Source organism: Hylobates moloch, unplaced genomic scaffold, assembly GCF_009828535.3.
Source record: "Hylobates moloch isolate HMO894 unplaced genomic scaffold, HMol_V3 SCAFFOLD_11, whole genome shotgun sequence".
NCBI lineage: Eukaryota > Metazoa > Chordata > Mammalia > Primates > Hylobatidae > Hylobates > Hylobates moloch.
The window spans coordinates 48,907,020-48,920,330 of NW_026652286.1; the positions used below are offsets into that span (position 1 = coordinate 48,907,020).

A 13,311-nucleotide genomic window follows, 5' to 3' on the forward strand; every position below is an offset into this window, starting at 1 on the left:
AGTATTGACTCAGCCAAGGCCTCATCCTGCCTTGAGTCACTTGGCTGGGTCAGGGGTTATTTTCACATAGGGGGTTCCACAACACCCTAATTTTTTTTTTACTCCTAGCTAAGAATGATCATACTCTATTGTTGTGGTCTCTGCACTGTTCTGATTGAACACCTCATTGGCAAATCACTTTTGAGTATGAGTTTTTGTGTATTCATTTTGAGCGTACAAATATATAAATATTTCATTCATTTATAAATTATATATGCTCATGATTATTATATAAACACATAAACAAAACAGAAGTTTTAGATGATGAGATAAAATGACTAGAAATAGATGTTTCCCCACACCTCGATGGCTTTTATCTCTCTGGAGACGGCCTTCTTGGATCTTTCATGTTTACCTCTGTGTGGTCCTAGCACCCAGGCAGCCAAACAGGGCATGGTATATAGTAGAAGCTCAGTGACATTCAAAATAAAAATTTCAGGCCAGGCGGCGTGTAACTCAGGCCTGTAATCCCAGGACTTTGGGAGACCAAGGAGGGTGGATCACTCCAGGTCAGGAGTTCAAGACTGGCCTGGCCAACATGGTGAAATCTCGTCTCTATTAAAAATACAAAAATTAGCCAGGTGTGGTGGCAGGCTCCTGTAATCCCAGCTATGGGGATGAGGGGGTACTGAGGCACGATTCCCGGAAGGCAGAAGTTGCAACAAGCCAAGATGGTGCCACTGCACTCCAGCCTGGGCGACAGACCGAGACTGTCTCAAAAAAGAAAAATTTCAGAGAGGCTACTATTCCTATTAAAATACACTGCTTCCGGCCGGATGCGTTGGCTCACGCCTGTAATCCCAGCACTTTGGGAGGCTGAGGCGGGTGAATCATGAGATCAAGAGATCGAGGCCAGCCTGGCCAACATGGTGAAACCCTGTCTCTACTAAAAATACAAAAATTAGCTGGGAGTGGTGGTGCACGCCTGTAGTCCCAGCTACTCTGGAGGCTGAGACAGGAGAATCGCTTGAACCCAGGAGGCGGAGGTTGCAGTGAGCCGAGATCATGCCACTGCATTCCAGCCTGCCGACAGGGCAAGACTGTCTCAAAAAAAAAAAAAAAAAAATACACTGCTTCCCTAGGTTTTGCACCTAGCAAATAAAAGTTCTGCATCTATTTCCTGCTAATTGGCTATGGTTATTTTGTAGAAAGGCTGTGGGCTCTTCATCTCTCCTTGTTCTCTCTTTTACCTTTGACTTGTACCACATCTGACTTATTTATTTAGAAAATAGCAGTTGTATCATCCTTCATTTATACTCATTTCTTACTGTGTATTCAGGCAGAGTCCTAATACTAAGACCATAAAGAATGGAAAGCAAGGTCTCTGATCAGGATGTAGCACAGTAGGATGTGGACAAAGGGCAAGGAAGCTCTAGGGTGTAAACATCTGGGACGGCTTCAGGGAGCTGGATTTTAAAAGAAGAGTGGGGAGTTGGTCAAACGGAGAAGAGAGTTAGGCTGTCCCAGTTGAACTGTGGGAACAAAGGTAGGTGACCCAGCACATTCTAGGAGAGGGGAAAGTTTGAGTTTGGTGTAGCTGAACCCTAGGGGCAAGGGTGGTTGCATCTGTTTTAGGAAGAGCTCTCTGGCAGACCTCTGGAGTATTAGACTTTTTATTTATTTATTTATTTATTTATTTATTTATTTATTTAGAGACAGGGTCTCGCTCTGTTCTCCCAGGCTGGATTGGCACAGTCTCAGCTTACTGCATGCAATCTCCACCGCGGGGGCTCAAGTGATCCTCCCACCTCAGCCTCTCAGGTAGCTGGGACCACAGGTCTGAGCCACCGCGCCCAGCTAATTTTTGTGTTTTTCGTAGACACGGGGTTTTGCCGTCTAGGATACTCCCAGATGGGGGCTGAGAGTATTAGACTTTTGAAGTTGGAAGTAGGGGTAGGCTGTTGGTTGCCTGAAGAGCAGGGCACAATTATAGTTAGAACATGGAAACCTCTGCGCTTGGAGGCCCAAACGAAGCAGGGAAACTTTGCTTTACTGCTCTAGCTAGCAGCATTCTTTTTTTTAGGATCTCAGAACCTACTTTTTTTTTTTTTCGGTCCTGGGTTGTTCACCCTTTCCCTTTGTACCGAAGAGACACTTACACCTTTATCAGAAAATCACGGTTTATTTCCTGAGAATCGCGGGAATTGGTTGGGGGTACTCTGTTTTGGGGCTCCATTTGAGGCCTGTGGCTCAATGGAAGACATAAAGGCGCTTCGCTGCACAGGTTTAATCAAGCAAGGGCTTGATAGAAGTATTCATCCCACCCCCGCCCCGATTAAATCAAACCACACACACACAAATAGAGGCTCTGGCACATCCTGACAGAACAGCCTCTGGGATGTCAGCAACCCCCAACCTACGGCCATTGGCGTGTCTACGCGGGCCAGGAAGCCCAGGCCCCCGGCTCCTTCCTGGATCACGCCCCTGCCCCGCCCAAGGGTGAAGAGGGGCGGGGCCAGCCGGCGCCCTCCGAGTGGGCCTAGCGCCAGGTCAGCCCTGGCCCGGCCCCGCGGCCCAGCGGCGCCGGCGGGCGGGGCCTCCGTCAGGGCCGTGTCAGTAACGGCGCCAGGCCCCGCCCCTCGGGGAGGCAGGGCAGGGCGGGGCGCGAGCGAGCGCGCGGGCTGGGCCGGAGCCGGCCTGGTCGCCAGCCTAACCCGGCACTGTGAGCTGAGCGCCTGGGCGGCGGCGGCGGCGTGATGGCTCCGGCCGCGGACCGGGAGGGCTACTGGGGCCCCACGACCTCCACGCTGGACTGGTGCGAGGAGAACTACTCCGTGACCTGGTACATCGCCGAGTTCTGTGAGTGTGGCCTGAGGAGGGGAGCGGGGGCGAGAGGGCACCGGGCTGAGGAGACGCCGTGTGAGGAAGGCAAAGGGCGAACCTGGCCGCGAGGGGAGGTGCCAGGCCTGGCCCCGGGAGCTGGATGCGGCGCCCTGGGCCAGCGGGAGGCTGAGAGGCGCAGGCCGGGAGTCCAGTATGTAGAGGGAGGAGTGTCGGGGTCTGGGAGGGAGGAAGGGGGCCTGGGGATTGGGGGGGCAGAAGAGCAGTGGGAAGTGGGGAGCCCCTGCTGGACCTAAGGAGGAAAGCCTGAGGAGCCGGGTTGGGAATGGGAATTCCTGCCCAAGAGCGGAGTGGGGCCAGGCTAGGAGAGTGGAGGACCCTGCCCCTTGGAATGAGGGCCCAGGACACCTGCTCTGCTGTTGCCACCACCAGAAGGGGACAGTTCCTAGCTTCGTCTTTCCCCCAGTCCGTGAGAATTCTACCGTCTTTCCGTTCCCTTTTCACTGGAATATTAGACCTCCTCGCTTACCTCCAGGAAACAGTTTCACTAGTCTGAGATCTGAACCATCCCACCCTATCCCCCAGGATGTGTTCGAGTACCAGAGGTCATCTGCTCTCCGAGTATGGTTATTCAACTGTCATCTTGCACCAGGAGTCGAAGGCATCTTGCACCTAGTCTGTACCTTCTGCTCCTGCCAGACTCCCAAGAGCACAAAGGACCAAGTCCCTGCTCCATTCTGTCCTATCCAACTATCTAGGAGTTAGGGGTCATCTGAGGACACTACTTCCACCGACTGCACCTTCTGAGGATATAAGAATTCTTCTTTAGCTGCTGCTCTGTCAGGCACCGCTGGTCAGGTTGGGCTTGTTCTGTATCTGTGTGGGTGTCTGTCTGTTTTCATAGACGATTTTTCCTGCGAGGCTAGGAGAAATCTGCCACTTCTTTTTCTATCATTTAATCAGGTTTTGAGAGCACAATATTTGATCCTTCTTTTAGGTACCTGCTTCTGGCAAAGTGCAGAGAATATCCTTTGGCTAATGATTACTGCCTTCTTTTAGTTGGATCTACTTCTCAGGACGTGAAGTGAAACTCTTCTTAGCTAACCTTCTCATTGTTGAGTCCTGCTCCCAGGCATCTGTGCATGGCTTTGTAGGAAAGAGGCAAGCATATCATGACAAATGGTCCCACTTTATTCTGTTCTGGTAATTGGCTAAGTTTAAAAAAAAAAAAAAAAAAGAACACTTTTTGCAGTTTTCAGGTCTTTAGTACTATTCTCTTATGACCATGATTTAGGCTAAGAGTCACTTTTCTTGAACTATTAAATTAATAAATTTTACATAATCATGGAGAAATATGGGCAAAGGGATCATTTGTAATGCAATTACTTGGGAACCCACATGTTGGCAAAGGAAGCACTTTACCAGTTTGTTGTTAGATCACTTTGGCAAGCCCATGCCTGGTTCAGAGAACCATGACCACAAGGAAAGAGACGTAAAACCATGCACTCTGTGCTGGAAATGTGTAACGTGGAAAAGAGGAATTCAAGAGTCTTCAAATATTGGATGGGCTATCATATAGAATAATTTTTTAAAAATTTATTTAGAATCTGGAATTAGGGCCTATGGGCAGAAACCAACTGTAATGGGGAAAAGTTTGCTTCAATGTAAGGAAAAACCTAACCAATGATATGGGAAAGTTTGACTTGGGGGACAGAGGACTTTCTGTCACTGAAAGTGTTAAATCAAACATTGTTCAATGAACTCGTGAATATTTTCGGAGGAAAAAATTGTTTAATAGAAAAAAGGGGCTGGCCTTAGTTGCAGCTTTATGGGTCTACGTAGGTAATAATGACTCTTAGTTTAGAACCAAGGTTTTGGATTCAAATCAAAAGAAAAAACTGGGCTGGGCATCGTGGCCCATGCCTGTAATGCCAGCACTTTGGGAGGCCAAGGCAGGAGGATTGCTTGAGGCCAGGAGTTTGAGTCCAGCCTGGGCAACATAGTGAGACCCTGTCTCCATAAAAAAGAAAAAAAATTAGATCTGCATGGTGGTTTGTGCCTGTAGTCCCAGCTACTTAGGAGACTGAGGTGGGGAGATCACTTGAGCCCAGGAGTTCAAGGTTGCTGTGAGCTGTAATTGTGCCACTGCACTCCAACTGGGCAAGAGTTTATTTCTACAAAAAATAAAAATAAAAAATGCAAAGAGAGAAAACTGGCAGTTAAGTCATGTGGACTTTGAGAGAGCAAGATACTGTGTTCTGGCAGATAGCTCTGAGAAATGGGAAATGTCATTTGTTCTCAATGTGCTCAGAAGAGGAAACTCTGAGCAGACTACAGGGAGGGTTTTGACATAGGAAATAGAGGGGTTGCAAGAAGAGGATGAGTGAATGTTGGCAGTCCTTTGCGCATGCACCTTGGGAGAAAATCATCTGGAGGAAGTTGAGGTCAAGTCATCTTACCATAGCAAGTCATGAGTATCTATAATAATATATCTTGGACTAAGATAATTTGATCTTTGAAAAATATGCTGATTAATAATATGTTTAAAATATGTGTTTAAAGCAAATGCAATTTTAACATCATGATAGTATTTACATTAATGATAGTATTGATGGTAATATTAAAGATAATGTAATAATAGCTATTATCTAAGTGGTCACTATGTACTACACTTTGCTAAGCACTTCATATATCTTATCTCTTTTGATCTTTACAGTAATTTCAAAAAGAAGGTATTATTATCCCCATTTCAAAGATAAGGACATTGAAGCTCTAAGAAATAATTTACCTAAGATTACAATAAGTGATGTAGAGATAGTGTTCACATTGCGGTCTGACTCTAAAGCTACTGTCCGTGTTACCTCTCCATCATTACTTCTATCACACATTCATTGTTTTGCCCCTATGTTCAAGAAAGGAAGACAGATATGAAATACTATACTATCACAAAGGACAAATTGAACAACTATTCAGTTTACTCAGCCATCTTTCAACTATCTTTCAGCATTAGAATATATGTATTTTAGGGAATAATGAAGAGTTTGGGGGATTGCATATTCAGATATGGCAGTAGTTCTCAGTCACTTTCAGCACCTGAAAACTCTTCCTAGCATCAGCCAGGATCAGTTTAAATTCCTTTTGTTTGAGCATATCGTAAAGACCAGAGGAAAAGGTCTCTCATTGTAAAATAATAAGCCCCTTGACCTGCCAGAAGTTAGAGGTACAGGCAGTCCTTGCTTTGCATCATAGTGTGGGACCACACAAATGACTATGCAAGTTAAAACCAGGTAACACTATGTTAATAATCAATGGGAAAAGTTATGATTGTTCTGTGACCTTTAAAACTTTTTGTCAAACATTGTAAACTCTTTTACTGTTGGTTATGAATAGATAGGGAAATGAAAAAAGTAAGCATATTTATTTAGTACACTTTAAAACGTTAAAAGCATTGAGAAATAAACTTTTTTGTTTATAAAAATCACTTATCAAGAGTAATTAAAACAGTGTTTGCCTTTTTGTCACATAACTCATAATATGGAATGAGTATTTTTTTTTTTTTTTTTTTTTTTTTGAGGTAGAGTCTCGCTCTGTTGCCTAGGCTGGAATGCAGTTCACGATCTCGGCTCACTGCAACCTCCACCTCCTGGGTTCAAGCAGTTCTCCTGCCTCAGCCTCCCAAGTAGCTGGGATTACAGGCGCATGCCACCACGCCTGGCTAATTTTTGTATTTTTAGTGGAGACGGGGTTTCGCCGTTTTGGCCAGGCTGTTCTCGAACTCCTGACCTCAAGTGATCCACCTGCTTCAGCCTCCCAAAGTGCTGGGATTACAGGCGTGAACTTCCATGCCCACTTGTCTTTTTTCTTTTAAATTAAAAAAAACTTTTTTTGGCCAGCTACAGCTACACTAATGAGGCCAACAGGTTTTTGGGTTTTTCTTGAGACAAGGTGTCCCTCTGTTGCTTAGGCTGGAGTGCACTGGCACAATCACAGCTCACTGCAGCCTCGACCTTCCAGGCTCAAGTGATCCTGCCACCTCAGCACCCCATATCTGGGACTCTACAGGTGTGTGCCACCATGCCCAGCTAATTTTTGTATTTTTAGTAGAGATGGGGTTTCACCGTGTTGGCCAGGCTGTTCTCAAATGCCTGACCTCCAGTGATTCACCTGCCTCGGCCTCCCAAAGTGCTGCGATTACAGGTGTGAGCCACCTTGCCCAGAATCTTTTTTTTTTTTTCTTTTTTGAGACGAAGTCTTACTCTGTCACCCAGGCTGGAGTGCAGTGGCGTGATCTTGGCTTACTGCAACCTGCGCCTCCTGGGCTCAAGCGATCCTCCCACCTCAGCCTTCCAAGTAGCTGGGAGGCACGCACTACCATACCTGGCTAATTTTTGTATTTTTTTTTGGTAGAGATGGGGTTTCACCATGTTGGCCAGGATGGTCTTGAACTCCTGGCCTCAAGTGATCCGCCCACCTCAGCCTCCCAAAGTGCTGGAATTATAGGTGTGAGCCACTGCACCCAGCCCCTCAGACTACATATTTAGAGTCCCTTGAATGGCAGTAGCGTCAGCATTCTTATGGTCAGCTGTTTCTTCTATAATTCTGTTTATGTTTGATTGGAATTTCACTTCCAACATTATACGTTTTTGTTTCTCTGCTACCCTTTCATCATTCTTGGCAAATTCTCTCTTTCTGTTACTCAGTTTTGTAACATGGCACATAAGTTTATCTCCAGGAGACAAGAAGGCAACTCAACTACATGCTTTGCTTTCTGTACATGAACTGAATAACTGGTACCAGGTTCACTGTGACTGATCACCAACAGACATTGAAAGAAGTGACCTGGTTGGTCACTGATGGTGATGTACTTCTGTTATTTGTATAGTGATTTGTGGACTTAAGATGTAGTAGTGAAGTTTGTACTATATTCAGCTACTCACAATTAGTATACAGTGGTAACTGAAATTTGAATTGTGTCATTGGGTAATTGGTGTTATTTAACTAAACCGTGATAACTGAAATTTGAGCATATTGAAACCCTGCAAAGTGCAGACTGTGTATTTCTAATCCTCAGAACATTCCTATCAAGGAATGTTAGATGTTACCACATTGTAAAGAGAAGGACGCTGAGTCTTGGAGAAGTTAGTTAAATAAGCAGCTCAGCATCATACAGCTATTAAGAGGCAGAAATGGTATTCAAATTTAGGTCTCAAAACTCCTTCTACCAAGACATACTATCTATACAACGTGGAGTGTTAGGTGCTGTTGATTTAATGGAAGAAATATTACATAAATGGAAATGGAGGGGAATAAGATTTACCTACAGCTTCATGATGTGAGCCATCATGCCCAGGCCATATTTTCTTTATTCATTCTGACAGCATAAACTTGGGTTACTTCTACCTCTTGGCTATTGTGAATAATGCTGCTGTGAACATGGGTGTTCAGAAAAGAATTACCCGGTTAAAAATCATTCAAAGTGTTTTATTTATTCAGCAGATATTTACTGATTACCTATTTTGTCACTGACTAAGACTATAAAACCGTTTGAAGATGGCTTCTCTGTTCAAAGTAGCTGAGAGGGCCAGGTATGGTGGCTCATGCCTGTAATCCCAGCACTTTGGAAGGCCAAGGCAGACAGATCACTTGAGGTCACGAATTGGAGACCAGCCTGGCCAACATGATGAGACACCGTCTCTACTAAAAATACAAAAATTTGCCAGGTGTGGTGGTGTGTGCCTGTAGTCCCAGCTACTTGGGAGGCTGAGGCAGGAGAATCACTTGAACCCTGAAGGTGGAGGTTGCAGAGAGCTGACATTGTGCCACTGCACTCCAGCCTCGGTGACAGAGTGAGACTCTGTCTTAAAAAAAAAAAAAAAGTAGCTGAGAGGCCAACAGGAGTATGAACAGACAGGTACAAACAGGCACATTCTTTCAGGTGAAATGCATTCCCGAAAATGTATTTGATCAAGGAATGTCCAAGAATTGACATATTATGAGGAAGGGTTTATCAGAAAGCTAAAAAATAAAAATAAATAAGCAAAAAGAAGCTAAAAAATACTTGAAAATTCCCAGTTATGGTTTTTATAGGGCTTACGTCAGTCTGAAGAGGTAACCTGGTTGGTATGACTTTCGTGGATGGGAAGAATGGCTGTTACGATCTTGTATGATCATCTTGCCATATCCTTTTGTCCACGAATGAGAATGGTTCAAGCTAAGTATTGTTCCTTCTCATAGGTTTGCTGCCCCTCTCCCCATCCTATTCATAGGAAGTGGGCAGAAGGAAAGTAGGGCAGCCCTCAGTCTCTATACCTTTGCTATGGGATTCACTTAGATGGGGCAACAAGGTCTTTTTTTCCCTTGCTGCTGCAGCACAAGACAAAAGGGGCTTTAATCAGCTACCTCTGCCATACAAGTATGCCATGAAAGGCATTTGACTGCTTGTAGCCCTTTGCTATATTTCTTTTCTTTTCCTTTCTCAGGTTCCTTCTTACCATCCTCCCTGAAGAGCAACCTCAAGTTAGTGAGCACACGTCAGGCTTCTTTTTTGGTCTTGGGACTCTGGGCTGGCAGAGGTGACATCCCTGTCATATGAAGGAAGATGCTCCTTTCTCTGAAGGTTATTGACAGGCAAGCAGCACTGCCTCCAAATTATAACTCAAAAGCTCATAAAGTCAACTGAAGAATGAAGGCCAAATGAAAGGACAAATTGAGTGTACAAAAGAGTTTAGGTTTAATATATCTGTGAGTGTGTGTGTGTGTGTGTGTATAGCTCATGGTTCCTGGCTCATAACTCTCATATCCCTTTTTAGAGTCTTTTATTATAATGTTGGGGCACTGTAGGCCTCAAAGCAGGCCTCAGGAAACAGAATCTCTGTCTCTCTGGTCTTTCCCTGCCCTTCTTTCACCCACCCAAGGCAGTACTCAAATCTGACTGTGGGTCACAAGACCCTCATTACAGAGAGAGTCCTGCCCCATACCCTGGAGGAAGGAATGCTGCAGAGAGAAGCCAAGAGGAATCTGAACAGACAGGCTTTGCTGGGTTTCCCCAATCTATTAATATTAGACTATACCTTTTTTGTCCAATCGTATTTCAACATGGTTGTTCATGCTTCAATCATGCCTATCCAGTGAAGTCTCCATAAAAGGTTCAAGAGGACAGGGTTTGGAGAACTTCTAGATAGCTGAACACGTGGAGGCTGACAGGAAGGTGAACAAGAACTCATCCACATATTAGGAGGGTGCTGCGCTCCAAATCGGTGGGGGCAGAACCTCCCGTGCTCAGGACCCTTCCAAACCTTCCCCTGTGTATCTCTTCTTCTGGCTGTTTATTTGTAAACTTTGAAATATCCTTTGTAATAAACTAATAGACCTGTTTCCCTGGGTTCTGTAAGCTGCACTAGCCCCAGCCCCGGACTTGGGACAGGTGTCTGAAGGAAGGGGGCAGTTTTGGGGACTGAGCCCTCAACCTGTAGGAGCTGACACTATCTTAAGGTGGATAATGTTGGAATTGAATTGGAGGACACCCAGCTGGTGTCTGCTGTAGAACTGATTGCTATAGAACTGATTGGGTTTCCCCACACACACTTGGTCACAGAAGTCTTCTGTGATGATTTTTGGGTTGTGAGAACAGAGGAAAAACACAGTTTGAGTTGATTTATGCAGACAGCATCCAAGTCAGACTGCCAGTTAATTGTTTTAGGTGCTATGATCGCTTATTACAAACTTAAAACATAGATAGGTTCATAAAGGTTTTATAGCGTTAGGGCTGCAAGAGTTGCCATACCAGCTATTTATTTATTTCTAATTGTGGAAAAGTACACATAACATAAAATTTATCTTCTTAACCATTTTAAATGTACATACAGTTCAGTAGTCGGTAGTGTTAAGTACATTCACACTGTTGGGCAATCAATTTCCAGAACTCTTCATCTGGCAAAACTAAAACTCTGTATCCATTAAACAACTCCCCATTTTCTCTTCCTTCTAGTCACTGGCAACCACCCTTCTACTTTCTGTCTCTATAAATTTGACTACTTTAAGTACCTCATATAAGTAGAACCATATAATACTTGTCTTTTTGTGAGTGTTTTATTTCATTTAGTGTAATGTCCTCAAGTTTCATCCATGTTGTAGCAATCAGAATTTCCTTCCTTTTCAAGGCTGTATCGTATTTTATTGTATGTATTTGCCACATTTTCTGTTTTTTTGACAAAGGGTCTCATTCTGTCGCTTAGGCTGGAGTGCAGTGGCGTGATCATGGCTGACTGTAGCCTCAACCTCCTGGGCTTAAGTGATCCTCCCACCTCAGCCTTCCAAGTAGATGGGACCACAGATGCGTGCCACCACAACTGGCCAATTTTTTTTATTTTTTGTGGAGATGAGGTCTCACTATGTTGCCCAGGTTGGTCTTGAACTCCTGGGCTCAAGTGATCCTCCCACCTCAACCTTCCAAGTAGATGGGACCACAGATGCGTGCCACCACACCTGGCTAATTTTTTTATTTTCTGTAGAGATGAAGTCTCACTATGTTGCCCAGGCTGGTCTCAACCTCCTGGGCTCAAGTGATCCTCCCACCACCTCAGCCTTCCAAGTAGATGGGACCACAGATGCGTGCCACCACACCTGTCTATTTTTTTTTTTTATTTTTGTAGAGATGAGATCTCACTATGTTGCCCAGGCTGGTCTCGACCTCCTGAGCTCAAGTGATCCTCCCACCTCAGCCTCCCAAGGTGCTAGGATTACAGGTGTGAGCCACCATGCTCGGGCCACATTTTTTATTCATTCTTCTGTCAGTGTACACTTGGGTTGCTTCTACTTGGCTATTGTGAGTAATGCTGCTGTGAACATGGGTGTACAAATATCTCTTCAAGACCCCAAAGGTGGAACTGCTGGACGATGTGGTAGCAGAGTAGCTATTTTAACCTTTTCATTATAAAGAAACCTTTTAAAAAATTTGTTTCATGGGTGCCATGAATTTATTATCACTCTTACATAAATTATAATTTATTATTACTCCTACATAAATTACAATTGTTAATATACTTTATCCCTATTTTAATTAATCAAAGGTACATGTAACCCAATCAGATAAGTTCTAGATACTATTACCATGCTGTAATGATTATATGAGATACAGCCACTAATTAGTTTAATGCATTGATATAAAACAAAACAGCATAATATTTTCATTACAGTCTTCTTGTGGATCAATGTGATTTTTGAAATATTAAAAATAGTCAATAGAAATAATAATAGCTAACGTTTATGGGGTTTAATGTACAAAGTTCTATGAGTGTATTATCTGGTAATAACTCTTTTTTTTTTTTTTTGAGACGGAGTCTCGCTCTGTCGCCCAGGCTGGAGTGCAGTGGCGCAGTCTCGGCTCACTGCAAGCTCCGCCTCCCGGGTTCACGCCATTCTCCTGCCTCAGCCTCTCCGAGTAGCTGGGACCACAGGCGCCCGCCACCACGCCCGGCTAATTTTTTGTATTTTTAGTAGAGACGGGGTTTCACTGTGGTCTCGATCTCCTGACCTCGTGATCCGCCCGCCTCGGCCTCCCAAAGTGCTGGGATTACAAGCGTGAGCCAATAACTCTTATTACAATCCTTACAACAACTCTTAAGTTAGGTTCTGTAGTCCTGTTTTAAAGATCTGGAAATTTAGGGCAGAGAGGGATTAAATAATTTGTCTAAAGTTTTCCACTTTGCAAGTGGCAAAGCGAAGATTTAGACTCATGCTCTCTGACTTCCAGAGTGCATTCTCATTCTCTCTCTTCCTGTTTTACTTTTGCAATTAGCTTTTTGAGGTATAATTTACTTACAATAAAATGCATCTGTTTTAAGTATATAGTATAAAGCAAAAAGTATCTGAGAAAGGTTTCAGTCAATTTACAAGTTTATTTGCCAAGGTTAAGGATCATGATCTGTGACAGAGCCTAAGGAAGTCCTGAGAACATGTGCCTAAGGTGGTTGGGTTACAGCTTGGTTTTATGTTTTAGGGAGACATAAGATGTCAATCAGTACATGTAAGGTATACATTGGTTCAGTCTAGAAAGGTGGGACAACTTGAAGTGCTGAGTAGGGGGCACAGCTTACAGGTCATAGGTGGATTTAAAGATTTTCTGATTGGCAATTGGTTGAAAGAGTTAAGTTATTATTTAAATCCCTGGAATCAATAGAAATCAGTATCTGGGTTAAGATAAGGGGTTTTAGAGACCAAGGTTCTTATTATGTAGATGAAGTCTCATTGGTGGCTGCCCTTAGAGGCAATAGATGGCAAATGTTTCCTATTCAGACCTTTAAAAGATACTAGACTCTCAGCTAATCTCTTCAGGATCAGAAAACGAGCTGGAAAGGGAAGGGAATTCTCTATGGAATGTAAGTTTCCTCTACAAGAGACAGCTTTGCAGGGCCATTTCAAATTATGTCAAAAAGTATATTTTGGATAAAGTACTTTGATTTGTTTCAGGGCCTTGCTATTTATCATGTGATG

The 13,311-nt window shown here is 44.0% G+C and overlaps 1 protein-coding gene across 2 annotated transcripts in view; it reads left to right on the plus strand.

Moving 5' to 3' along the window:
- The first annotated feature begins 2,679 nt into the window (after window positions 1-2,679).
- The window catches only part of ACER3 (alkaline ceramidase 3), a 163,331-nt gene continuing 152,699 nt past the window's right edge, over window positions 2,680-13,311 (plus strand). Inside the window, exon 1 of one of the 2 annotated variants that reach the window (XM_032166983.2) lies at window positions 2,680-2,838. In XM_032166983.2, coding sequence (XP_032022874.1) covers window positions 2,736-2,838 — 103 coding nt within the window. In that variant the 5' untranslated portion in view covers window positions 2,680-2,735. The remainder of the gene's footprint in view (window positions 2,839-13,311) is intronic. The other variant, XM_058446689.1, reaches the window with a different exon arrangement.